The following is a 27,292-nucleotide window of genomic DNA, read 5'->3' as shown; positions in this document are numbered from 1 at the left end:
AACAGCATCATGGCACCGACTCATCTAGTCAGAAACAATTTAGAGACCCATGTTATAGAGAGCATTATCATACAGGAAACAATTATAGAGGTTCCTACAGGGGTAACAATAATAGACGAACTCAGTACAACGGGGGTATAGGAATGGACGCCCTAAAAATAATAACAATTCAGATCGCAATAGGCGATATGGCAATACCCAACAATGGCGAGGACGTGGAAATTTCCGCGGACAGAACTCGCGGGGTTCCTCGTCTTCAGCAGGGCGAGGCCAGGAAGACAGGGAAGAGCAACGGGGAGACCACGCTGCTCTATTTGTAATTACCCTAATCACTCGGCAGCCACTTGTTTTCAGAACAAGGAGGCTTTGAACGAGTAGTATCTGCCCATAGAAGAGACGTATGCGCAGATTTTGTTGGAAAACAAATTTCAGTCTCTACTTTCCCCTATGAGGAATTAATTTACATTAACGCAGTGTTAGGGGGACAACGTCAGAGGTTTCTTGTGGATTCAGGAAGCCAAGTATCAGTTACCAGTGATCGAGGTATTCCTTCAACCGCCAAACGTTTTAAAATTCATACGGCCATAAGTGGAGTAGCAAAAGAACAAATTGAAATTAAAGAGATTGTCCTGTTAACGTTTGCAATAAACGGCCGCAATTTTACCCATCCTTTTCGGATGATTCCAAATTTTGAACATGGGACAATCTTGGGAAATGATTTTTTAAGAGCTCATAAAGCAAATTTGGATTTTGATCAAAATCGACTCACATTGAGGAGATTTGGTACTCCTCCGCGGAACCAGTTAAGGATGGAACACAGAAAAACCTTTGACGTATCCATAAAAGTTGCTAGTCTGATCAGGGATCTATATGTGCCAGAATTTTTAACTTCCAGACAAATCAGAATTAAACCTAGATCTCATTTGTGTATTCCTGTCAAATTGACAAATTCTAGTAATCAGAATTTAACTTATTTAGAACCAGATTTACAGTTTCAAATGGACACAGGGTTAATGGTGCCTCGAGCCATTGTAAATCCGGAGTCATTTTTAATTTGGATTACTAACCCAAATTCTTACAAAATTAAAATTAGGAAAGGGGCACGCTTAGGTACCGCAGAGGCATGGCAAAATCCAGTACCAGCTTCACGTCATATTTCAGATGACGAAGGACCTAACGTTATGGTAACCAAGGAAACTGGCACCATGACAAAACCAGTGCACGACATTACTAAATTTGACATTAATCCAGCATTAGAACCCGATCAGAAATTGCAACTTACTCAATTATTAGAGAAGTATGTAGATGTGTTTTCTTGGTCCGAGCAGGACATTGGTTGCGCCACTAATTACACGCATCATATAAAGTTAAAGGACGATTCTGAATTTCACGTCCCAGCCTACCCTATACCTGTACACTTGCGTAAGGAAATTAATCAGCAAATTGACAACTTGCTAGAAGCAGGGGTCACCAGTCCTACAACATCACCCTACAATTCACCAGTTTTTCTTGTTAAGAAATTATTAAGGAGCTTATCGCACGGTGCAGGATTTTCGATTACTTAATGCTAGGTCTGTTTTCGATGCAGCTTCGATAGGAAACGTTTCGGAGATATTGCACAATATGGCCGGTAAGGACTTCGCTTATTTGATTCAGCTCACTACTGCAGATAGACAGGTAATTATCCTAACACCCAGCCATGATTCAGGTTCAACGGTTCACAAAACCCAACGAGTGACCATTGTCTTTTCTGTAGTTAAGTTCCTTAGTGTGATTTTGTACCTTTCGCATTGCCAAGCGTTAACTCGTCATGCCAATGACGAGTAGTCTCATCAGAGGATGAATGATGAGTAATTTACATTACCCATTAATCAATTGGTTAACAGTTAGGTATTCATAAGATCCCACGAACTTTAAGGTTCGTTACGCTTGACTGAAGTTAAGGATGCTATTAAAAGGCTAAAGAATAACAAAGCAGCTGGCAGTGATTTAATACCAGCTGAGTTAATTAAATATGATGGAAATTCATTAATATGTCAAATTCATAAATTAATTTGTTTAATATGGAATAAAGAAGAAATCCCTCAACAGTGGAAAGAATCCATAATTGTTCCTGTGTTTAAAAAACGTGATAAAATGAACTGCAATAATTACCGTGGAATTTCTATACTCTCAACAACATATGAAATATTATTCTAACATTCTTTTAACAAGACTAACCCTATAAGCTAATGAAATTATAGGTGATTATCAATGTGGATTTAAACTTTACAGATCAACTACAGATCAAATTTTTCACATCAGACAGACACTTGAAAAAAAGTGGGTATATAATCAAAATGTCCATCAGCTATTCTTTGATTTCAAAAAAGCATATGATTTGGTCAAAAGAGATAAATTATATAATATATTATTCGAGTTTGGAATACCTAAGAAGCTTCTTAGTATGATAAAAATATGCACCAGTGAAACAGAATGTAAAATTCGTGTGGGTATTAATATGTTTGACAAATTTACAATTCATGATGGGTTAAAACAAGGAGATGCATTATCTCCATTGCTCTTTAATTTTGCCTTAGAATATGCTGTTAGGAAGGTAAAAGAAACTAACGAAGGACTAAAATTAAATGGTGTGACTCAGTTGTTAGCATATGCAGATGATGTAGACTTACTGGGGGATGATGTGAATACAATTAAGAATAATGCTAAAATATTTTTCAAAACTGCTAAAGAGATAGGTTTGGAATTTAACAAAGAGAAAACTAAATATATGCTTACAGGCCGAAACCAAGTGTTAGGTAATAATCAAAATCTAATTATTGATAACAACTCGTTTGAACCAGTTTCCAAATTCAAATACTTAGGAGTAATATTAACAAATGAAAATTATATTAAAGAGGAAATAAAAAGTAGGCTTAATTCAGGAAATGCATGTTACTTCTCTCTTCTTAAACTTTTGTCTTCTCGTTTAATATCTAAGAAACTAAAAGTTAAAATATACAAAGCAGTCATTTTGCCTGTAGTATTATATGGATGTGAATCTTGGTCGCTTACATTGAAAGAGGAACATAAATTGAGAGTATTTGAAAATAAGATCCCCAGTAAAATCTTTGGACCTAAAAGGGATGAGGAGACAGGTGAGTGGAGAAGGTTACATAATTTAGAACTACTTAATTTGTATTTATGTCCAGATATTATTAGAATAATTAAATCAAGAAGACTTAGGTGGGCAGGCCATGTGGCACGAACGGGAGAGGAAAGAGGAGTTTACAGGATTCTTGCTGGGAAACCTGATGGTAAGAGACCTGTAGGAAGGCCAAGACGAAGATGGAGGGACAACGTTGAGATGGACCTAAGGGAAATCGGTAGGGATGGAAAAGAGTATATAGAACTTGCTCAAGATAGGGACAGATGGAAGGCCTGTGTTGCTGCAGCCATGAACCTTCGGGTTTAAAAAGGCTAGGGAGTTAGTTAGTTAGTTAGTTACCTCCAATGCTTACACGACTTTTCCTTCGTGCTCGACCTTTGGGTTCAGAAATGTTTACAACACCCCATCTCCCGCGTGTAAATAGCAGGCAACAACACTCTGGAAGACCATAATGTATAAAATTTGTTTACAACATATTTTACGAAAATATTAGAATTTTAGCTTGATATAACTGTGGATTGAAACGAAATAAATAAAATACCTGTTTTATACACACAAACTGGAACGAGCGCAGGCCTACTCTGAGTCACCCCGGCAGTGAAAGTCACTGATCGAAGAAGTTGGTGCTTGCAGGACCCTTATCTTTGCTCAAGGAAACACGGAAATCTTCGTTCCTTTTTTTTTCGTCAGACTAATGGTGAACATTTAGAGGAACGTAAGGAGTAGTATCGTATTCTATTGGAATTAGATTTCGTGACGTTTAAAAGATATCATAACAATATGTAAATCTCTTTTGTGACCTACAATGAACTTACATTTAAGTTTCACTCACATATGAAAGGGAAAATTTAGAGATCCTTCTTCCTTACGAAGAGTGTGGTGAACGTGAAACTACTTATTGTTCGCAACAACGATTCTCTAATCAAAAACCCTATTACATCACAGGAAGTGATTTTTAATTCAATTTTACCACGTATCCAACGTAACCAATATTCAGATTGATTCCAAGCTTCCGTTTGGCTTATTTTGTGTCGCATTTTTACATATTGCGATAATCGCGACGATGAAGATGATGGGTAATGATACGAATGCAATGCTGTCTCATTGCATACTAAGATTCAACAGGTTTCGAACCTGAATCCTCTGGCTTTGTAGAGAGTTACGTTGATTTTTAGTTTTATTTTCATATGGTATTTTAAGTCCACTTTATGCACAGTAAGGCTAATCGAGACTGCATCTTCAGTTTAAAGTGGGATCCAAACCACTGTGTGTCTCCACCGGGTATCGAACCGGGGACTCCTTGATTACAAGGCGACTCCGCTACTACTTCGCCATCGGGAAAGCTAAGAAAGAGAGTTACGGTCACTACGGTAATGAAGAATTGAAAGTAGCAGAACGAATAAGCTATTCTTTAGTCAATAGTTAGTTAATTAATATTATGAATGTCAGTTCAAATTGAAAAAAAAAACTACGAAATTCCCAGAGTACCGTTAGTTTTTCTCTTTCTACACATTACTTTGCTACTAGATATTTGCATACTAAGATGTAGAAAGTGCTACATTTTCAGTGTGTGGAATTGAGATTTATTTCTGAGAATGGAGTAGTGCGAAAAGGATCACCTCACATGTTTGGATTATACCTCCCTGCACACACACACACACACACACACACACACACACACACACACACACACACACACACACGTGCACACAAAGGATATCGGCTGTTGTTCTTATATGGAAATATAACATGTATGAATTGTGTCAAGAAAAATTGAAGCTTATTCACATCCCTACGAAACTTGGAAGAAAGCCCACGTAGAGATTGGTAAGTTCTGTTCCGATAAAATCGGGATGTAGGCCTATAGTAAATTAAAAAGCAAAGTGCTACCTTGTGCTTTGCACCAAGCCATGAGGGCGTGTAGGGGGTGTGGAGTTAAGGCCCCAAGCTTTCTTCATCAGGCCGAAGGTGGGGACGATGTGATCAGCACCACGGCCATGGCCTCCTTACCCCCCCCCCCACCTACGTTTCCAAGGCAACGTACACAATTGTCGACTTGTTTCCTTATCCAAAAACATTCCTATCCACTCGATACTTATGAGTTTCATTTACAATTTTTGCCCACGTGAGTATGGGAATTATTTTTAAAGAAATAGCAAAAAAGGTAATTGTTTTTTGCGTGCAAATGCCAAATATTTCTGCTCGTTGAATCAGAAAGCATCATGGGTGCATGAGAATTATGATAATCTCAGAGATATATATTTTATCTTAAAATGGATATTTGATCTTTAGCTACTTACTTCTGTGCTCCCTTAACCGTTTTTGTGCTCAGACACCGCTGCATGGCCCCTTGATTTGAGATGAGATTTGTGAAGCCGAAAATTGATCGTCCAATAGCAACTGACCAGAAGGTGTGTCGTATTGTTGGATCGGGATTCATGCTGAAAAAATGTAAATGATTACTTTTTTTACGGTAAATCAACAAAGAGATTAGCTTGTATGTACAATAACATACCAGAGATTTCATTGGAATAATAATAATCTCTTACTGTATGAATCAGCATACAACATACATTATTCTTATGTTTGTATGTATGTTTGTATGTATGTATGCAGTTGTCTATCTATCTAATCTAAGCTATCTATATACTCGTATATATATTGTGGAACGATTCAAGGGAGACTCTGTAAAAAAAGGTAAAATCTCTCGCCAGACATCAGTGCTCGGTCAAGCGACAATTTACAACACAACATAGCATTCCACAAATAGCGGAAACACATGACGTCAGGAGACACGGCATTCTTCGATACTACCGGGTTCAAGCCCGCCATCGGCTGGCAAATACGGAAGTGCTGTCGAAGCAGCTAGGAAGTATTTGCCAGCAGCTTAAAAGACCTAAGCACCAGAATTCGAGTCTCAGAGGGCTCAGTCGCTCAGTGGGCTCAGTCGTCTCAGTCAAGTCTCAGAATTCAAGGACCTTCAGAAGAAACCCAGGCGAAGACCTCGACACCTGCCAGGTCTCAGCCCGGCTCGGGAAACCGAGACGAAGCTTTCGCCTAAGGCAACCGCAGTTGACTATCTTCGGCACCACGGCTTACAACTTGTAGCCGTCGGACAGACCACCGTCCCGGCGCCTTTTCTAGGGCCGATACTCCAAGACCAGCGTGTGCTTCGTCGCCAGCCACGGGCAAGAAGACCGTGGGCCGTCGAACTCAGGACTCCGTGCTCTGTCGCCTGACGTCCACACACAACCGCTTGGCCGAGAGGTAAGATGTACGTCGTCTACATCCCTTGACATCATTCCACTCCCTGCCAGAAGCCTGTCAGTGAGATTGTATGGGGACCATAAACGTAACCTAGCTCTACCATCTGACCCCTAAAGCGTTCACAGTAACGATCCCCGTAGTTTAAGTAATTGAAACCAGTGAACGCATCATGGTGGAGTTGCTTTGGGCTACCTTGTAATTTTGTACACTCCAGTACAGGTTGCGCGTAACATTTTAACCCCCCCCCCCCATCCCAGTTTCGAATCATGGTATAGTTGAAACAGGCGCAACAACAATTTTATTCGCTCCCATAAGAAAAAAAAATTGCTTTTGAATTCATGGCGAAAGTACAAAACCTTAGCATAACTTTTGCATCCCACCGTACATGCCAATACGGCCCACATTAACTTCTTCATTTATATCAGTTATCAGCGGATGACAGAGATGCACTTATGCTGTAATTTCGGGTGCGACAACGGGACTCATTAACGTCAAATGTCTAAAATTTTGCTAAGAGCGTGTAAATCAATTATCCAACCAAAACAACCTAAACCTCATTCCTATTCAGTTACAAGTAACGAATGAACACATCACTACATGACGTATTAGATCAGTCACTCGATGAAATTTTAAAACTAGCTTCAGAAATACGTAAACCCCCCACCCCGCCCCTAACTAGATCTAAGGCAACAGCTTCATACCCCCTGTTTCTAAGCGGTCTGGAAACTCCCAGACGGAAAAAGAAGATTCCTTTCACCAGTACCCCCGAGTTACCTAGATCACATACCGCAACCACTATGACTCTACACCTACCCACTAACCTCTACCCACCCTCTTTCTCCGGGCAAGATCCCTCACGAGTTGAGGAGTTCTTCTAAAAATTTGACAGCGTCGCCACTGCCCTCACGTGGACAAATGACCATAGCAAAGAGATGCTACCCCTTTTTCTCTCAGATGTGGCCCTAATGTACTTCAACGATATCAAAACTCGGCCCACATTTGCCACATTAACTGCAAAGCAGATCAAAGATGAGATGATAACGTTATTTCGCGGCAGTTATTCTCCCGCCCAACCCACTCAAATTCTTATGGAAACCAAACAGTCCCTGGGACAGTCAGTTTTTGACTACATCGTCAGAAAAAAAAACATTAATTTTAAGATTTTTTCCCCACGCCACCAATGAACAAATAATGTCATTTCTCATCTCTGGTCTGCTCAGTAAGTATATTCAGGCGATTGGCCATCAACAATTTGAATCCACCTCCGAGCTTATAACATTTTTGCAAAATAGCGAGCGACAGGAATCACTTATTCAAGCTAGGAAAAATGATGAGCAAACTCAAGCATTAAATCTTGTAAACCAAGCTGCTGCGTTGCAGAATTTACAATACCAGGCTTCAATGCAATCGCATACGGCACCCGCGCCTGCAGCGAACATTGCTCCCAGTATATACGCAACACTCACGCCCCCTCCTTCCTCGCCCCCTCAACAACAATCCCATTACGCGGCATACGTCACACCACAAAGCATTTCCACAAACCACGCCCTCGGTTCTCAATACGTGACAAACTTAGCTCCAACAGTTCAGAGCTCGGCTCTCGCTGCAAGCACATCAAAGCCAATAGCATCTAGTTGTAACTGCACCCATCAAACGGCAGCATCGCCCAGCTGCCTTCAGACCCACGACGATTGCATTTCACATCAGTTCGGGGCGATGCGTATCTCTAACCATTGCCGTATTGACTTACCCAGGCGTCTTAAATGTATAGATTGTAGAGGATCCCCTCCCCACCAAAACAATTTAGAGCAGGGGAACAATTCTTATCAGCCTCAAGCAAATGGTTATATTAGCGGAAATAGGTATTTTAGAGGAACGTCTAGGTCAACCCGTTCGAATTCAAGAGGACGCGGGGGTAACCGTAACGCAAATCCCCGTCCGTTGTATCCAAACCCTTGTGAATACTGTGGATTAAGAAACTATGAATCAAATTCTTGTTTTTATAAACCAGAGGATTCTTTAAACTAAATAGGGGTACGAGTCAAGCACCAACCCGATCTCGTACCTTTCAACATACAGAAACTTTGATAGAGAAAGACAGTTTACCTTATTTAAAGGCCACCCTTAACAATAAATCAATCGAGCTCATGATCGATACAGGTTCACAAATATCCATCTGTAGCAAGAGCATTGTACCGTCAGGTGCAAAAATAATTCATGCAAAAACTACAATAAAAGGCGTAACTGGATATCAGGTGAATTTATCTGAAATAGCGGTTTTACAACTGAGAATAGGTAAATTTAAATACTCTCACGGATTTAGAATAATTGAATCAAATAGCATGCCTTGCATTTTAGGAAATGATTTTTTAACAGCTCAGAAATGCAACATTTCATTAAAAGAAAAAACTATTTCCATCACAAATCTGGGACACATTCCACATTGGAATATCAAAAGGAAACACTCGTCACATACAGTGTCTAATGAAGTCATTAACAGAATTGCAATTAGATGTACAAAAGCCGTTATTTCAGAAAATATCACATTATGTCCGCGTACAAAGAACTACGTGCCAGTTTCGTTCCAACGAAACAATAAAAACGAGCCCGTATTACTGACCCCTTCTGTTGAAACACTGCTTACTCATGGTATTTGTGTACCTCACTGTACATTAAACCCCCAGTCAGGAATTTTACTTGTCATTAACCCAAGTGACGTGCCTGTTACTTTAAAAGCGGGTACACAGATAGGCGAAATCGCATCATGTAACATAGTAACAGATGTCACGGACATCATGAATCTTGACACTTTTCAGGCTAATCGTGACTTTTCATTTACATGCACAAACAACGCAAATCCTTCACCGAGCCAGCTTAAGTTTGATCCCAAACTAATAGACGTAAATCCAGACCTATCACAGGAAGACAAGCAAAAAGTGTTAGACTTAGTGTACAATTATTCTGACATTATGTCATGGGAAGGTGACCCACCCAGTGTCACGAACGCTTACGAATATGACATCGAGTTAACGCACGACAAGCCCATTATAAGCAAACAGTATAGAATTCCTTTTAATTTGCAAGAAACAATGAAAGGTGAGATCGCGAAACTTGTCAAAGACGGTGTTCTGAGTGAGTCACAGGGTTCGAACTACAGACACCCCGTACTTTTAGTGAAAAAACGCGATAATTCTTACCGTTTTGTTTCAGATCTTCGTGCTTTTAATGTTGCGTTAAAACCCCTAGGCCTAACTCAGCCCACAACAGCGCAAATTTTAGCTGACATAGGCGGAAAAAAGTGGTATAGTGTGCTTGATTTACGTGCAGCTTTCTTTCAAATACCACTCTCGCAACGTTCCAAGGAGTTAACAGCATTCTCTGTCGAAGGCATTGGTTCATTTCACTATAATCGGTTAATTATGGGAATGAAGACTTCATCTGCAGTAATGAATTTTCTCATGCACAAGGTACTATGTGAAATTCCAGCTTCAGAAGTATCATGTTACACAGATGATATTATTTGCAGTGCCGACACAATAACAGAAATGCTACACGTTCTGGAGAAGGTATTTCGCAAACTACGAGAAGCTAATCTCAAGTTAGGAACTAAGAAATGCAAATATTTGTATAACGAGGTCCCCATCTTGGGCCACCTTGTCTCTCAAAAGGGCACCCGAATATCGGATCACATTATCAAGGCTATCACAGACTTCCCCCAGCCGAAGTCGAAGAAGAATCTAAAAAGTTTTCTCGGACTTATTAACTTCATACGGAAGTTCCTATCCGGTTTCCATGTCCCCGCGGAGTGTTTATTTCGCTTGCTGAAAAAGAATGTCAAGTTCCAATGGACCGAAACTCATCAAGAAGCTTTTAATAAGTTAAAAACCATGATAACAACTGCGCCCGTTCTTAAAAGCTACGACTCACGGAAGAAAACGCTCGTATTCGTGGATGCTTCATACGTGGGCATCGCTGGGGCCCTCCTCCAGGAAGAAAAAGACGGTACGCGTTCTGTAATAGCATACTGTAGTCGCTGTCTTACAGACACCGAGAAGAAATATGATGTTTTCACACTCGAGATCACAGCAGCGCAATATGTACTAAAGACTTTTAGATATTTTCTCATAAACTCTAAATTCACGGTATTTACGGATAATCATGCGCTGTCTTATTTGAAAACAACCAAAGCTGAAAATTCGTTGCTAGCAAGGAAGGCCATTTTTTTTCAAGAGTTCGACTTCGATATTCAGCACATTTCGTCGGCTAATAATGCACTGGCCGACTGCTTAAGTCGCCAACCTGTAAATACGGCTAATCACGACGATGAAGTTGATTCCGATAGCGAAGACATGGCGCGCCAGGTATTTTCCATCCAAGCCCAGTCTTTTGACATGGCTACCGCACAAAGACAAGACCCCTACTTTGGCAACATAATTAAAATATTAGAAGACGACCCCTCAGCTAACCCTAAGTATGAAAAAACAGCGTATTCTTTCACTCTTGAGAACGGTCTGCTCCATAGGCTTACAAGATTCGCAAACGGTTACAAGAAACAGGTTTGCGTACCCAAAGCGAACCGTAAAGAAGTGTTCGAACTTGTGCACGCTAATCAGAACATGAACGCTCATCAGGGAGCAGATAAAACTTACAGGCACCTTGTATCTCGGTATTACATACCAGACATGAAACGCTTTGTGTATGACCAAGTGAGAAAGTGTGTGCCATGCCAAATAGCTAAGCGTCATCCTGGCGCTAGGCAACACACATTACAGCATTCCGAACCGGAAGAAGTTCCGTTCAAGAAGATTCATTTAGATGTTTGCGGGCCCCTTGCGTCAAATACTAAAGGTCACAAGTATTTTTTATCTGTAGTGGATAGTTGTACAAGGTACGTCGTTGCGACCACCATTCCGAATCACGATGCCAAATCAATTGCTCACGCACTTTTTCATTGTGTTTTCCTCAGGTTTGGTCTCCCAGCTACGATCGTTCTTGATAAATCGTCTTCAAATACCTCAAATCTAATGCATGAGCTAGCTCAGTTAACTGGCATACAGCTAAAATACGTAAATACTGCGGCTCATTACACAAACGGCTTAGTGGAAGCATCCTTCAATTACCTTAAGAATATCATTAAGCCCTACGTTCTCACAACAAAAGGTAAATGGCAAGATTATTTGCAATCTGCCGTACAAGCTCACAACATAAGCTTCCACGACTCTGCACGCCAAAGTGCATTTTATTTGTTACACGGGTTCGAACCACGTCTGCTGATAGACGCAGTCATCCCATCCTCCCCACAAGCAACGGCCCCTACAAATGAGAAACGGCTGGAACAGTTAAAAGACATTCGCAAGTTGGCTCACGACAATTTAAAAAAGCGCTTTCTACAGCAAAAGAAATATTCGGACAGTATAACTCAACAAACCGAATATGCGATAGGACAAGATGTTTGGATCCTCGAAAATACACCTGCCCCAAACACCCCCCGCGCTTTTGCCATCTATTACAAGTTTAGAGGTAAAATAGTAGAGAAAATGGACGCGAATTCTTACAAGGTTTCATTCAAAGATGGTCGAAATAGAGAGAAAGTCGATACTTTCTCAATAGCTAGACTAAAGCCTCGCTTTGAGGGCGATCTCTCTGACACAGATGAACAGACAGATCCCTCTCACAGTGCTGCAGATTAAAAGAAAAGAAAAACTAATTTTTTGTTGTGTACTCACCAGGCACATGCTCCAATGTCGCTTCCCCCCCCATGCTCCTGCAAAACTCACTAAACACCCAATCGCTGCACTAATTCTCCTTTCTCTTATCCATGGCTCTCCCATACGTTAACCACTGCATTTATTTTAATGTGAACAAATATTAGAAATAGCACAACAACTCCAGTGTTGCCAGATTGATTTTTTTCTCGCAAATCAGAATAACGAAACGGAAAGAAAAGAGAAACTTTTCCGAGCATAGCATGGCTACAAGAAACAGTAATTTTTACACGCGCACAAGACATAAAACCAACAACACAGAAAGCACGATGAATTGTTTCAGACTAGCGATTCATACGAATTCGTTGAAACAGCGTGCATCGCGTATATGCTTACTCCACAGAATTCGTGTGTCCTTGGGAACCACGTATGGAAAAGCATAACATCAAGCAAACTCATCAATCCAATGAAAGTCAGCACTTCACTGTGTCAGTAGATTATGCTGACAGCCCAGAATTGCTGTGTGTATGACACAGTTTGGGCTGAAGATTACAACAAAGCTCACAAAGCATAAATAAAGAAGCGCATTCATGTTAGGAAGCTAGAATTGTTGGCTCAGGAATACTCGATTCTTCTCGTTTCAAACTATTCTTTATTAACAATAATAACAAATCAAAAGTGAGAAATAATAACATTAATATTAACAACGCTAACATTTTGCACAACTGTCAATAATGCATAAACTTATGCTTTATTTTAATAAGTAGATCACTAATAAATAAGTAAGAATGTAACAGTGAACATTAATTATTCTGCAATGGCACATCCCACATTGCTAACTAAACTAACATACGCTTTTACCATCTTTGCAGAACACTACGGAAACGAAATGGGTGCCATCCTTCTCTTCTTCCTCACCTGCACCTTTGCAATAGGGCGAGCCTCCCAACAATTAAAAATCTCATCAGGGCTGTATCTCAAGGAACTACCCGGCACAATTACTTACGACTACACGATCCCTTTGCATTATTACATCCCCATTGAAATTCCAAAACCCCAACAACTTTCCTCGTCTTTGCATAACGTGTTGTGTGACCCACGAGACAACTCTACCCCGAGCTGTCAATTATCCATAAAACTACAGAACTTACACGCTCATTTATTCAATCATATTTCCCTTTTCTCCAGACAAAACCCGTCCTCTAAACAGAAGCGATCCATATTCGGCTTTGTTAGCACAATGGCGAGCTACTGTTGTGATTTTGCCACAACCAAGCAGATCGAACCACTGTTTCAAAATGCTAAACAAATTAATCAAACAATCACAGGCATGCAGCTTCAATTAGAAGCCAATCACATATTTTTCCAAAACATCAGTGGCGAAATCACGTCGTTCCAACATCAAATCCACGATGTCTTCCGTGCTTATAACAAACATTCAGAGACGTTAGCCCGTAATCAGCAAGAATTGCTTTCCAAATTACAAAATTTAACAAATAAAAGCACGCACCTAAATCAAGCGTTTGTTCTAGAATTCATGCCAATTATGGTACAACTGAGCCAGTTTATGCAAATCTCTCAATTTGAAGATGCCATAGCCAATTGTAAACACCACTTTGCAAGCGAGCACGTTATCCCGAAAACAGTATTGCTCAGGGACCTTAACAAAATTAGGAAAAACATTTTGAGTGAAGGTTTTGACTTGGCTATTTCGACCAAACTTGTTGACATGTATTATCAGATACCACTGACGCAGTGCAGAATATCTGATGGAGCCGTCAACATGGAGGTAAAAATACCAATCAAATCGCAACAAAAGAATTATAAGTTATTCTCTGCTATTCCGATTCCATTCGCGTTTAGGAACCTGACATGTCTACTATCGCACAGTCCTGCTTATGTCGCAATTGACCAAGATCAAAACGTCATAACAATAAGTGGAACTGAGTTAGAAAACTGCCAGATTCACACGCAAAAGTTGTGCCTACTGCCCTCTCACACCAGAAGACAAGACGGGCAAAACTTCTGCTTCTCGACATTAATAAAAGCAAAAACAGTAGAACAAACTAGACGAGCCTGTTCGTACACATGTCATGAGTCCTCAAACACGGATATAATTCAGTTAGATCTAAATTTATTTGCTATTATCAATCCCCCGCCCAACATTACTTATTTACACGCCAACGGCACGTATGAGATAGTAGATCTCGAATCTCACGATCACCCAGGAGCAATATTGTTACATGTTAAATGCAACGTGGACGTTATAATATCAGAAGACATAAGAATACATCCCATTTTTCCCTGTGGATTTGACAATTCCATCCTTCACCACACAATCCATATCCTACCCGCTGCATGGACAAAAAACCTTGATTTTCAACTTAACGTTACTTATAAAACTTCCCCTATATTCAATGCTACCATGTTGTTCCACCACGATTGGTCACTTGAAATTCCCCACCTCAACATAACAAAATTCCGTGTCGTCACCATTCCGCCCAATCTTACGGTTTTTCAACACAAAGATTTCCCAACGATCATACTATTCATATGGCTCGCCTGCCTAACTACCTTCACATTATATCAGCATAAAATATTTCATTTGATTCCGTTATTCTTATGTCCCAAGAACGCTAATGCTCTCTCACCCCATGTTCTCCTCCAATCCCCAAGTCATGTTGCGTCATATTTATCCATTGCCTTATTCGTTATTCTAACGCTCAGTATAATCCTCGTCTACTTGTATTACAAAATCAGAACTTGTAGAAAACCCATTCGAAAGGTTAACGACTACGAAATTCCTACTATAAGTGCACCTTTGCCGTCGTTATCTCGCCCATTAGTACGACCTCCCCCTCCGCCCCAAACAATCTCTATGGCAGTCCCCGCAAATCAAGCTCCCCCAATCCCATCAGTAGCTCCACAAATTCAAACCCTCAAAGTGAAACGCACCCCTCCCTCACAGTCTATCTACTCGCAAGAATATATTTCCCACACTCTCCTTCTATAATCACCCCAACTCTCGGCTAAGGGACAGACGTCATTCCATCCGGAAGCAGCCCAGAGGAGTACCAACATCTTCGACGCCAGGACTCTAACCTCCCCCGCCACGCTGTGTTTCAATCAGTGCATCGAAACAGAGCTACGTGTCGTCACCCTTGGCGACACACTTAAGTGCTCAAAACAAACTGTATAAAAGTGCTTCAAAACAAACAGTGTATAAGTGCTTCGACAGTGTGCACACAACAAAAGAAAAGAAAAATCACAAGTCGTTATTTCTTGATGCAATTAAGCTCTAAACAATTATTTTAAGTTTAACGACTTCCACCTCACGACATGCAGTTTAAACAATTGACAGTATTCTAAACACATAATACTGCAAAACTTATGTAAAAAAAAAAAAAAAAATATTTTATTCATGGATTAGGGTATTAATAATAAGGTAAATACAACAAAAACAACAACACAAGTATTATCAGTGCCACAAGGTCAGGAACACTACTAGTACATGGACACTGCAATAACAAAAAAAACAACGAATTTCTTGGGTGTATATCTATTTTCTTGCTTATGTACAAAAGAATGCATGAACACTGCAACGTAAGCAAGAATTTCTTGTGTGCATATCAACAGGTGAAGGTATAATCAATTATGTAATCCATCGGTCAACGGGAACCTTACCTCACAATATTATGTAACTTTTTTTTGGGGTCAAATAAACTAACCTCATATAATCTTTCTCAAGGTGATGGGTAACCACAAGCCTGTGGATACTCTACGAGCAGGGGAATGTGGAACGATTCAAGGGAGACTCTGTAAAAAAAGGTAAAATCTCTCGCCAGACATCAGTGCTCGGTCAAGCGACAATTTACAACACAACATAGCATTCCACAAATAGCGGAAACACATGACGTCAGGAGACACGGCATTCTTCGATACTACCGGGTTCAAGCCCGCCATCGGCTGGCAAATACGGAAGTGCTGTCGAAGCAGCTAGGAAGTATTTGCCAGCAGCTTAAAAGACCTAAGCACCAGAATTCGAGTCTCAGAGGGCTCAGTCGCTCAGTGGGCTCAGTCGTCTCAGTCAAGTCTCAGAATTCAAGGACCTTCAGAAGAAACCCAGGCGAAGACCTCGACACCTGCCAGGTCTCAGCCCGGCTCGGGAAACCGAGACGAAGCTTTCGCCTAAGGCAACCGCAGTTGACTATCTTCGGCACCACGGCTTACAACTTGTAGCCGTCGGACAGACCACCGTCCCGGCGCCTTTTCTAGGGCCGATACTCCAAGACCAGCGTGTGCTTCGTCGCCAGCCACGGGCAAGAAGACCGTGGGCCGTCGAACTCAGGACTCCGTGCTCTGTCGCCTGACGTCCACACACAACCGCTTGGCCGAGAGGTAAGATGTACGTCGTCTACATCCCTTGACATCATTCCACTCCCTGCCAGAAGCCTGTCAGTGAGATTGTATGGGGACCATAAACGTAACCTAGCTCTACCATCTGACCCCTAAAGCGTTCACAGTAACGATCCCCGTAGTTTAAGTAATTGAAACCAGTGAACGCATCAATATATATATATATATATATATATATATATACAGGGTGTATCATAAGTAATAGCGCAAACTGACACAGTTGAAAGTACACTTTAATAGAAGCAAAAAGTCTCAGTAACGAGCCATTTTCGAGATAATTGCGAATGTTGTAGTTACAAGCCGCCACTGACTTCATTATTTGTAAACGTCGTCCTAGTTGGTAAAATGCTAATAATGTGTGCGAATGTGTGGTTAGAAGTCGTCACTGATTGCATTTTGTAAACACCGAATGCTTTACTCCTTGCGCGGTCCGAGGTTTGCTCTTTGTTTACAAAACAGAACATTTCCGAGAGGTGGCGTTGTAATCAAACAGGATGGATACAATCAGTACAGAGTCTAATCGTACTGTGAGAGTCACGTCAGTTGTGCTGGACTGCGTAGTAAAAATGGAACCTTACAGCAACGAAGAGTATGCCGATATGGATTTAATGTACGGTTTGGATAACGGCAATGCACGGGAGGCTGCACCCCGAGAGTTGCACATTTACAAGGGTACATCAGCACCTCAGAGAACATTATTATCATTATTATTACTGTATTATTAGCATTTTACCAACTAGGACGACGTTTACAAACAATGAAGTCAGTTGCGGCTTGTAACCACAACATTCGCAATTATCTCGGAAACGGCTCGTTTGCAGACCCATGTTGACTGAGATTTTATTACTTACATTATCGTGTACTTTTAACTGTGTCAGTTTACGCTATTGCCTATGATACACCCTGTATATAGGGTAAGTCCGGGAGAGGTGAACCCTATTTTTAAGAATCGCTATACTTTTCTTATTTATGGCGATACTGGCAACAAAATTTGACCATAGAATTTTGGCGAGATATGCTAACGATAAATAAAAATTTGTTGTTAAATATACCTAGATATGAAAGCTAAATTGTGAAAAACTTGCCTCAGGGCAATTATAAATATGTATAAATTCAATGGAATTAGGATTAAGAACAGTTTCAATTTTTCACGTCTACGGAGAAAATTTCATGCAGAATTCCAGGAGCCAATAATTCACGGAATTCAAGGAATTCCAGTTAAATGGCTACCCTAGTATTGTGCAGGAAATTATGCACATGTAATTCATTTTTCATATCAACAAGTAACTTTTGGTAATATCATTAGTATAGTATTAGAATAATTTGTGTATAATTTTGAAAATGATTATACAAATGAAAATAAATATAACTGCTTCTTTCATCATCGTGTCCTTCCTTGTCTGTCTGTCATGCCGTGTCAATATATCTTTATCTTAAAAACACATTGTATCCTTGTATTACTGACTAAGATTGGTCGCATTGTTTTAAAATTAGATCTTTCCAAACTTTCTTTCTGTTCATCTAAAATGACGGGCAGATCACAGATAGCAATACGTGGACGATTATACACGTCCTAAAAATCTGTAAATCTAATTTTTGGTTAATTTTGTACTACAATTTAAGAAGATCCAATTTGCTTACTTAAAAAATTCTATTCTGCCAGAGTTTTCGTTGCGCTGCCACATGGCGTTAAAACCGCCAACCTCCACCAGTCCTCCTACTAGAGGAGCTATTTGGCAGAAATATACGAGACAGCCTTGAACCGTGTCTGTCCATATGACGGTTTTGATGCCGCCCTACAAGAAAAGAAATAACCCTTATGTACACATCTTATATTATAACAATGCTATTTACAATGGTGTGGTCATGAGGAGTTTTTGAGCTTTAATCCCAACGGAAAAGTTCGATACATAGAGTCACTCGGGGGAATATGCCCAGCCCCTCGTATCTCGCGCAACGTTAATGTTATGGCAACTCTGCGACTCTTGTTTGAAAGCGTCCTCCGTGGTGAGACGAGGCAGCAGGTTTGAAGCTAGTGAGAAAAATCTGAAGCCATCCAGGGTTAATTTCATGAGGTAAGAAGACAATTTTTGAGGTAATAATTTTTTGGACGTTGCTGTATTAACAGCAAGAGAGAAAGAAACTGAATTATACTTGTCTTTGGTGTAAAGATCAAGATTGAGGGAAACATATCTGCAGAGTGAAACTGCCACATGGTGCTCAGAGTTGCCAAACCAGTGATTCAATTTTCTGCTTGTAACTGTGGGGTGATATGCTCACAGAAATTAAGTACAATATGCCCATGGACATTATTATGATATGAAAGAACCACAATGTGACTGGATCCAGTGTATTTTTTGTAGTATGTGGATGCATGCAATATGTATAAAATTCATGTCCATGTGTCCAAAGTGCAATGCAATTTCTCACAAATGTAAACAGTAAAAGAGGCTATGGTAAATTCAAATTAAACGTTGTTAGAAACGCTGGGCTTGTCTGTACAAATGATGTTCTGTTTACAAAACAAACGTTAATAATCTTCCAGTTAATGTTGTGTATTATTTTCCTTTAAATATGTCATGTCAAGTATTAGAGCAATTCGTATCATTCTACAGAATGATGGGGATCAATACCAGTCACTCCCACAATTAATCAATGTGTGATGTAACTTATTCATCATTCATCCTCAATGATGAGAGCACTCGTCATTAACATGACAAGTCAAATGCTTGGCAGTGCGAAAGGCACAATTAAAACTAAAGAGCTTAAAAACTAGAAAAGACAATGGTCACTCATTGGGTTTTATGAACCTTCAAACCTGAATCATGGCTGGGTTAGGATAATTACCTATCTATCTGAAGGTGATGATAAATTCGAAGAATAAAATAAACTAAGACCTCTCTAGACTTCGTTGCTCGTTGACCAGGCATCGCCTCACTTTCCCTCAACTCCTTTCTCCAAGCTCCTCTCTCTCCTCAATCCAAATCAAAAGTCAGTCCCTTCTCAGTCTGTCTCACCTCTATATCACCCAACCCATGGAGACCTTCTTCCATGCCGAATCGTGATTTTTACTACCTCTTTTGCAAACAGCTGACTCCATAAACCTGATGGAACTTCCTATATCCTGAATACATCAGGAAGTTTGCATAGCACAACACTGTGCATTATTCACATAGCACAGAGGTTGAGACAACTGAAGTAAACAAGTGAATGTCCTGGTCAACATGAATCATCCAGAGAGAGGTTAAATAAAATATAATATTATAGATTAATACGAATTGTTTCTTGTATTGTGCATTTTACCACTAATGGGTGGGTGTTTTACCCTGAACACGGGGTGACTTGCCCATATTGACGTTCATCTATTTAATTTTCTATGGTTCTTTTGCTTCAAGACTTACAGTAATAAAACTTATAGGTAACTATAACAAAACATGTAGCTTTCATTTGACATCCCTTTCATTGCGACACTCCTTCATTTCGCGAAGTTATAAACCTCCAAAAAAAAAGTTGGGCGTATTCACGCGAGTGACTCTATATGTGTATGTAGAGAGTATATACAGAGTGTCCCACAAAGGGGTTTATACTATTTGAATGTTAATAACAGAGAAAGTATTACAGATAACCTGATGGAACTTGTTGTATCTGGATCTGTCATGATTAGTGCTTCATGCCATTCATTTGTTTCTCCTTAATTTAAGTTGAGTTGCCAGTAGTGACAAGTAATTGACAAGATGGCTGGGAACATTTCCGTTGAGCAACGGAAGTGGATTTTAAAATGTTTTTTTGGAAATGTGAGAACATGAAAGAAGTGCAGAGACGGTGGGGGTCAGAATTTGATGTGTGGACTTCTTGGGGGATCTTGTGAAAGTTTGTACCACTGCTTCCATCCCTCTTTCGTCCGATACTGATTTCTTCCTGCCAGTCCGTCCCAGATCACACACACTTCCTTCCCTCTCAAACATGTCGCGTAATTTCGTAATTGTTACACGTGACGGTGGCGCAGTATCAAATTCTGCCCACCACCGTCTCTGCACGTCTTTCATGTTCTCCCATTTTCAAAAACACTTTAGAATCCACTTCCTTGCTCAACGGAAAGGTTCCCAGCCATCTTGTCAATTACTTGTCACTACTGGCAACAACTGAACTTAAATTAAAGAAAAACAAATGAATGGCATCAAGCACTAATCATGACAGATCCAGATACATAAAGTTCCATCAAGTTATCTGTAATACTTTGTCTGATATTAACATTCAAATAGTGTAAACCCCTTTGTGGGACACTCTGTTTGTATATATATATAGATTTATTGTTTGATTGATTTATTGAGTTGATGTTTTAAGTACACTTTGTGTACAGTAAGGCTGATCGGGACTGCACCTACAGTTTAAAGTGGGATCCAAATCACAATGTGCCTCCACCGGGTATCGAACCAGGGACCCCTTCATTACAAGGCATCGACGCTACCACTGCACCATCGGGGAGCCCGTTTTAAATATTGAAGATAAGACAAATTTAATTAATAAAATTTCAAAATATAAGTAATTAAGCTACATATTTGGTGGCATTTTTAATTCCTTGCATGCAAAGCTACGTGATTGTATCGTTTCCTTTAAATTTCGGATACAGTAATTTTAATTCTGTCACAGAACTCAATATATTTTTTTTTTAAATAGAGTCTCAATGAAGATCCATGCATATTATTTCTATATGTAGAAGTAATGTACAGTACTTACGACTGCTGTGTAAACAACGCAGGCAGTAATTATAATACCAACGGAGATATTTATGTTCCATCCAGCCACTGGAAAAAATATATATATATATATTTTCGTTAAGACATTCATAAGAAAATATCGGGGAGGAGAGTTAAAATAGTAGTTATGACATGCAACAGGATATTTGTAATAAACAGATGTGAAACTCCAAAAAGATTGACAGAAACAAAAGTACAGATATTCACAATAAAAACCAGTTTAATACAATCGTACTTAAGTGTATGCTCGGCCTGGCTGGGCTTACCTAGTTGTTTGTGCAAATGACAGACTAACCCTAATATACCAACTTAAAATGCATTAATGTATTAAACAGTGGCGCATTCTGAAATTATGACCTGGTTTACCTCAATAATTCTTAGTTCTTGTATATAGTTATTAATATTAATTAGGTATAAGAGAAATAAAACACTAATGCAGGACAAGTTCAATTTTTTTCGGCAAGTTCTGTACAGGGAATATACCAGGTGCGTTTTTTCAGCTGGAATATTATTTAACTTATGTATATATTATTCGAGTAGTATACATGTAAGTTCAAAGCATTTTTTGGTAAAATCAAGTGAACGAATACATTTTCAGGAGGGTGGATTGGCTTACACAATCGTCCATAATGACGTTTGTATGTTTCGATAAACAACAATAATTTTTAAATCCTTTGTATAAAATCACATTTACAAAAATATCAGGTTTCAATAGGAGTATGCATATACTACAAGTTTCAAGTTACTCTAATGACTCCAACATAACATTATTCTGCAGCATTTTGTGTCAATCTTTATAAATATCAAATTAAATATGTTTCTTTATGCATTTGTGATGTAATAGAATTTTGGAAAGCAGAAAATATCTTCTAATTCGTGGAAATATACTTATTTTTATTTGTTGTTCACTCTATATCTTGAAGTATAATTCTTATTTAATCGTGTCGTAGCCCCAATGGCTCGGCACTCGCTTCCTCATGTTCCCCAAAAGGACTGCGTTTAGGTACACGCTTGACCAGATTAAATAAACGAAATGAAATATGTTTATGAACCCATATACGTCGTGATTGCGAATGGCAGGCACACAAGGGAAGATGGAACTTACCTGTTCGGGCACGCAGAGTCTCGAAACCTCTCTCTCTCTCTCTCAAGACCTCCAGCTCTCATCTCTCTCAAAGCGATCTGACCCCTTTTCGATCAATGCCGGCCTATTGTGTCCTGTCGTATTTCGAAATTGCATTACGTTCACCCCGGCAGTGACCGGATATTTACCTGAGAAACTCCCGTCTCATCATCTTTGAGTTGCGAGACTCATACTCGCACCGAGAGACATTACACGCAATATTCTGTAGTCCAAAAGTGTTTACCGAAATACAGACTACTTAATTTTTTTGGAAATCTTTCTCTGGTCATTCTGTATCTTCGGTGTAAGTAAATAAACACATAGAAATAAGTATATTACTGAAATAAAGATTTTGAAATTTTCTTCTACAAATACACGTATAATGGTTGCAGGAGTGTGAGGCAAATCCATTTTTACTACAACGATAAAAAAATTCAGTGCTTTAAGTTTCAGTCGCTAGAAACTGAAGGATTGATCTGAGATTGAATGACACTTACGGCTCGACGCATTTGAAGATAAACAAGAAACCGATTTTCAATTTTTAGGAAGCTTTAAATTCTGTTCATATTTGTATAGATATATCATTATAAAGGAATTCATGGGATGAGGCATTAAGTGTATATTTTAATTCTGTCGAAATGTACATGAGTATTAGAAAAAAAGACGAAAGTTAATATTAGGTTATTGATTTCTTAGTCAATTATAAAACGAGGAAAATCGGATTAAAACACAACTTTTGAATGTGTTTGAATGTGGCGTAATTATACGACTAAATAGAAGCTACTGTAACACATGTTCTTACCTTGATTCAAAGCTAACCCAGCCGTGTAGGCTGATATTGGTGAATGTAATATCTAAAACAGATTAAAACAAGGATAGATATATTAATGCAAATAAAATACACATCTATACATAAGCCACCACGCTGAAATACTTTGTAATATCTAAAAGTACAACAAACAACTGTTCAATTGTTACAGAGTATTATTACTCTGCAAGAACTGAAGCATTTCACCGAAAAACGCTGTATGACACTTTTGGGAATGTGCTGAGTTACCAGTAAAAAATCATGCTGCGGCCCTGTTTCTACAGGCTACAAGCTGGCCAGTCATAATGTCGGATGTTGCCCAGTGATTGCTACTGTGTTTGTATAAGGTTTTATGTTGTTTCTACTGTAGTCCACTAACATACAACAGGTTTTATCCGTTGTTCTCGCGTTCACTGAAATGTGCCATACAGCGTTATTCTGTGAAATGCTTCAACTGAAAAGCGTACTATTAACGATTATTTTGTCAGTCAAACAGTATATCCAGAGGAACGTAACTCAAATTTATCAAATTTGAAGGAGACAGGAACTCATATATTCTTAGGAATATCTCTGGCTCTTAAAAAGATTCATAAAATTGGAGATACGTGTCTCCATCATTTTGCTAACGATTACAAGTGGAGATCTGACTCCAAATAAAGAAAGCTCTTGAGAGAATTTTCTTCAACCGAAACTGAAAACCACATTTTTTGAGTTACCTCCTTTGGTTCTCATCCGACGATATGTCAAATATCAATATCTCAGAAACTACTATAAGTGTAAAGATGAAATTTGGTGGAACAGAATGATATCAATGAATCATACATTAGCAAAAAGGTCGGTCTGTCCGTCAGCAGAAACGAATTTTAGGGCAGTTCAGTATTTTTTGAACCATAACATAATGAAAAATAATATTGAGTGAAGTTTGACATAACTAGTACAGAAAAACTCTCCATTAACTACTCTGGGCGGTCTGTCAACCTGTCTATGGAGGTAATCATTCTACGTAACTATTCAAACAAACATAAATTTTTGATGTTCATTTATGGAGAATAACTTGTACACCTGGACACAGAACTTGGAATGTAAAAACAGATATACGTATGTAAACTATTGGAATATAAATTTTGGATAATTCTACTACCTCGCCTGATTTGTGTTAAAATTTATAGGGACATGTATATTTAAGAAATTATTATATACTCTCATCACACACATTACAGATAAAATTGCTATTGACATTTATATGAAAAGTACTAATTGGTTGCTTGTAATCAAAATATAATCACTTCGAGTAACAGATTCCAAGATTTTACACTTTTGTTGATTAATATGAGATTAACTATTAGTTAAATTATTTGTAAGCTACAGCACCTGTAGATTATGGCTGTCATATATGCAGTATCTCTATGTTGTCGGTACTTAACCCTAAGTACCACACATAGGTTATATCTCCCCCTTACACAATGATCACATTATTCGTACATTCATAATCATCACTTTCCATAGGAATTTTTTACTACTCTCCCTTATTTCTAACATGGAAGTTTGTATTGTATCTTTAGATTTTTCACTATGAGGATTATGAATGCTACTTTTTGTGCTTTGCTAGATTCTACGCTCGGCTACACAATAATATTAGGCTGAATTTCTGAATCATCGCCCAACTGTGGGATGATAACTAGATTTCATTAGTTGTGTTTTATTTCTTCTCACCCATACCTTATCCTTTTCAAATAAGATATTTTCACTTGGATTGAATTGAGGTCTGCTGTGGGCCAATTGTTGCACAGATAAGCTAATTGGGACTGGACCTACAGTTTGAAGTTCGATCCGTGTCACTGTGTAATGTTTCTCCATCGAGTATGGAACCCGGGAACCCTTGATTTAAAGCGACGACGCCATTGGTTGGATTCCAATATTAGCTTGTATCTTTCACATACACTCTGTGTGTTCAGCTGTACTTCAGGTATAAATAAATTATTTTGAATGGAAAATGTTGTTCTTAACAACTACTCACGAGTATTTGCACTTTTGCTGCTTCTAAATCTAACACTGAAGAATTTATATACTCGAGAGGAGCTAACAAAACATAAGAATATTCCTCGTGACACTTTTTTTAAGCATTCCTTTGGTTATCCCTACTGACTTTTCTGCTATTCCATTTGAACGCTAAAGTCCCATTCTTTGGTAAATCATTCATGTTCAACAGAATTAAATGGCTATCCACGGAATGCTATTTGTTGCTAACACCAATTTAAGCTAATACATCACCTTTACATCAGTTTTGGATTTTAATTAATAACTTCCAACCATTTTTAAAAGTAGTCATTAGTAATAAGTGAGAAGTGTCTCCATATTTACAAATGTAAACACTATTGTTTTACGGTAAATCTGTAATTGGTGGTGATATTCAAAGATTGTTACAATTTGATGCGCCATACTTCAGAATTTTTTTTTTTCAATGTCTGTTGCCATCTCAGGGCACTGACCAACAGTGGGGAATTATAGACGTTCAAAATGAGTGGAATATAAGAGCTGACTGAGGCTGATCATCGGCACCCACCAATTCGGACATTCCATCTGTGAGATTTCGGAAAAGTTGCAGATACCATGTGCAACAGTCACTGATGTAGTGACGAAATGAGAGCATGAGGGTGTGATCAACATACAACCGCGACGTGGAGAAAAACGGTCTGGTAGTGTTCCGACGTGTGTTGAAGTCAAACCGGCAGGCTTCATTGGGCACTGTGGCCACGGACTTTCGAAAGGCATTGCGAAGTACTCATGCAGTGGGATTCATGAGTATTACCGTGCAAATTGTCCATGACTATTTTAATTAGTTTTTCTCTTACATCCTATATGTTTTTTAAGCGATGGATTTTTATGTATACTGGTGTAGAAGATGTCAACAGCTTGTTTTGAGTTTTATTTTAATTCTTGAAGCTCTTATTGGGTCAAATAAAGTGCACGAACATGGTGATGGACAATTTGCAATATAGTACTCATGGATCCCAGTGTACCAACCGTTGAGAGGTGGTGGCACTGGTATTCCATGCCGGGCTTTTGATGCCTGGATCCCTGAATGCCGATACCTATCACACAATATTAGACAAACTCCTTGCTCCCCACCAAGCTGTTCACCATTTTGTAGGACGGATGGAAGCGACTACCGCCGTCATTTACCGTAACCTGGTGGAAAGTCTTCCTCGAACGGTACAGGGTGGTATAGTTGCAAGAATGGCCGACACCTCGTACTGACACCAGACCAGCTCCAGGTAAGGACATTTCTGCGGGCATCTGGTTACTAATGGAGAGACTTCTGTATCACTTATGGGCAAATAACTTTGAAATATATTAAGTCTCAATCACTATTAGCTTGTTTGCTGTGTACTTACGTTTTGGATTATAAACATTCCTGAAGCCAGCAGACAAATGTAGTTGTTGAATCTAAGTTTTAAATACTGAAATAAGAAACAAACCAAATAGTTAATTTCCTTTCAACACAAAGGGGTATATGCAAGTAATTTGTGGCCCAAGTACGGGAGAGATATTCAGGGAAAACGTTTACAGTGTGTGAATTGAATTTTTGCTTTGCGTGGAATGGCAGCCTTGCTTTAACATAAAGTAAAAATAGAAATAATTATATTAAAAAAACTCCCTTCGAGAGGAGGTAAGTGTATTTTATTAAATTATTGCTACTAATATTCACACTATCCATAAAATATTAAAATATTGCACATCTTTCATTGTTGGTCCATACATTTTTATGAATTGGTATTATATTTGCAACATGTGTATTATCACTCTTTCCACGACAACAACTGTCTAGTGACAATATTATTATTTTTTTCCCTACGTTCATGAGAGTTTATCGATGTACAGTGATTTAATGGGAGAATGACGAAATAAGGAAACTAACTGATTTTAGAAAAATGGAGCCAATCTGGACGGCTACGTTGCTTGATTTCGTTCTTTGTATTATCGTATTTTGCATCAAGAATATAATCCAAACTAAATCTTCAAGAAATTGCTTTCATTCACTGTCAACGGATCACTTTCTAAAAGTTG

General features: G+C 39.0%; 1 protein-coding gene across 1 annotated transcript in view; it reads right to left on the bottom strand.

The window, feature by feature from the left end:
• Positions 1–27,292, bottom strand: part of LOC145981171 (sodium-coupled monocarboxylate transporter 1-like) — a 243,408-nt gene that overhangs the window by 127,863 nt on the left and 88,253 nt on the right. The window contains exons 4-8 of the mRNA XM_083114294.1: positions 26,620–26,685; positions 23,219–23,270; positions 21,274–21,341; positions 18,178–18,332; positions 5,449–5,589 (exon numbers count right to left, since the gene is read on the bottom strand). Of these exons, the coding sequence (XP_082970420.1) occupies positions 5,449–5,589; positions 18,178–18,332; positions 21,274–21,341; positions 23,219–23,270; positions 26,620–26,685 (482 nt within the window). The remainder of the gene's footprint in view (positions 1–5,448; positions 5,590–18,177; positions 18,333–21,273; positions 21,342–23,218; positions 23,271–26,619; positions 26,686–27,292) is intronic.

The sequence above is a fragment of the Lepisma saccharinum genome, chromosome 29 (assembly GCF_977018435.1).
Source record: "Lepisma saccharinum chromosome 29, izLepSacc3.1, whole genome shotgun sequence".
In the NCBI taxonomy this organism is placed as follows: Eukaryota; Metazoa; Arthropoda; class Insecta; order Zygentoma; family Lepismatidae; genus Lepisma; species Lepisma saccharinum.
Note: the sequence above shows the minus strand (reverse complement) of the source record. Positions and strands in the feature narration are given on the sequence as shown.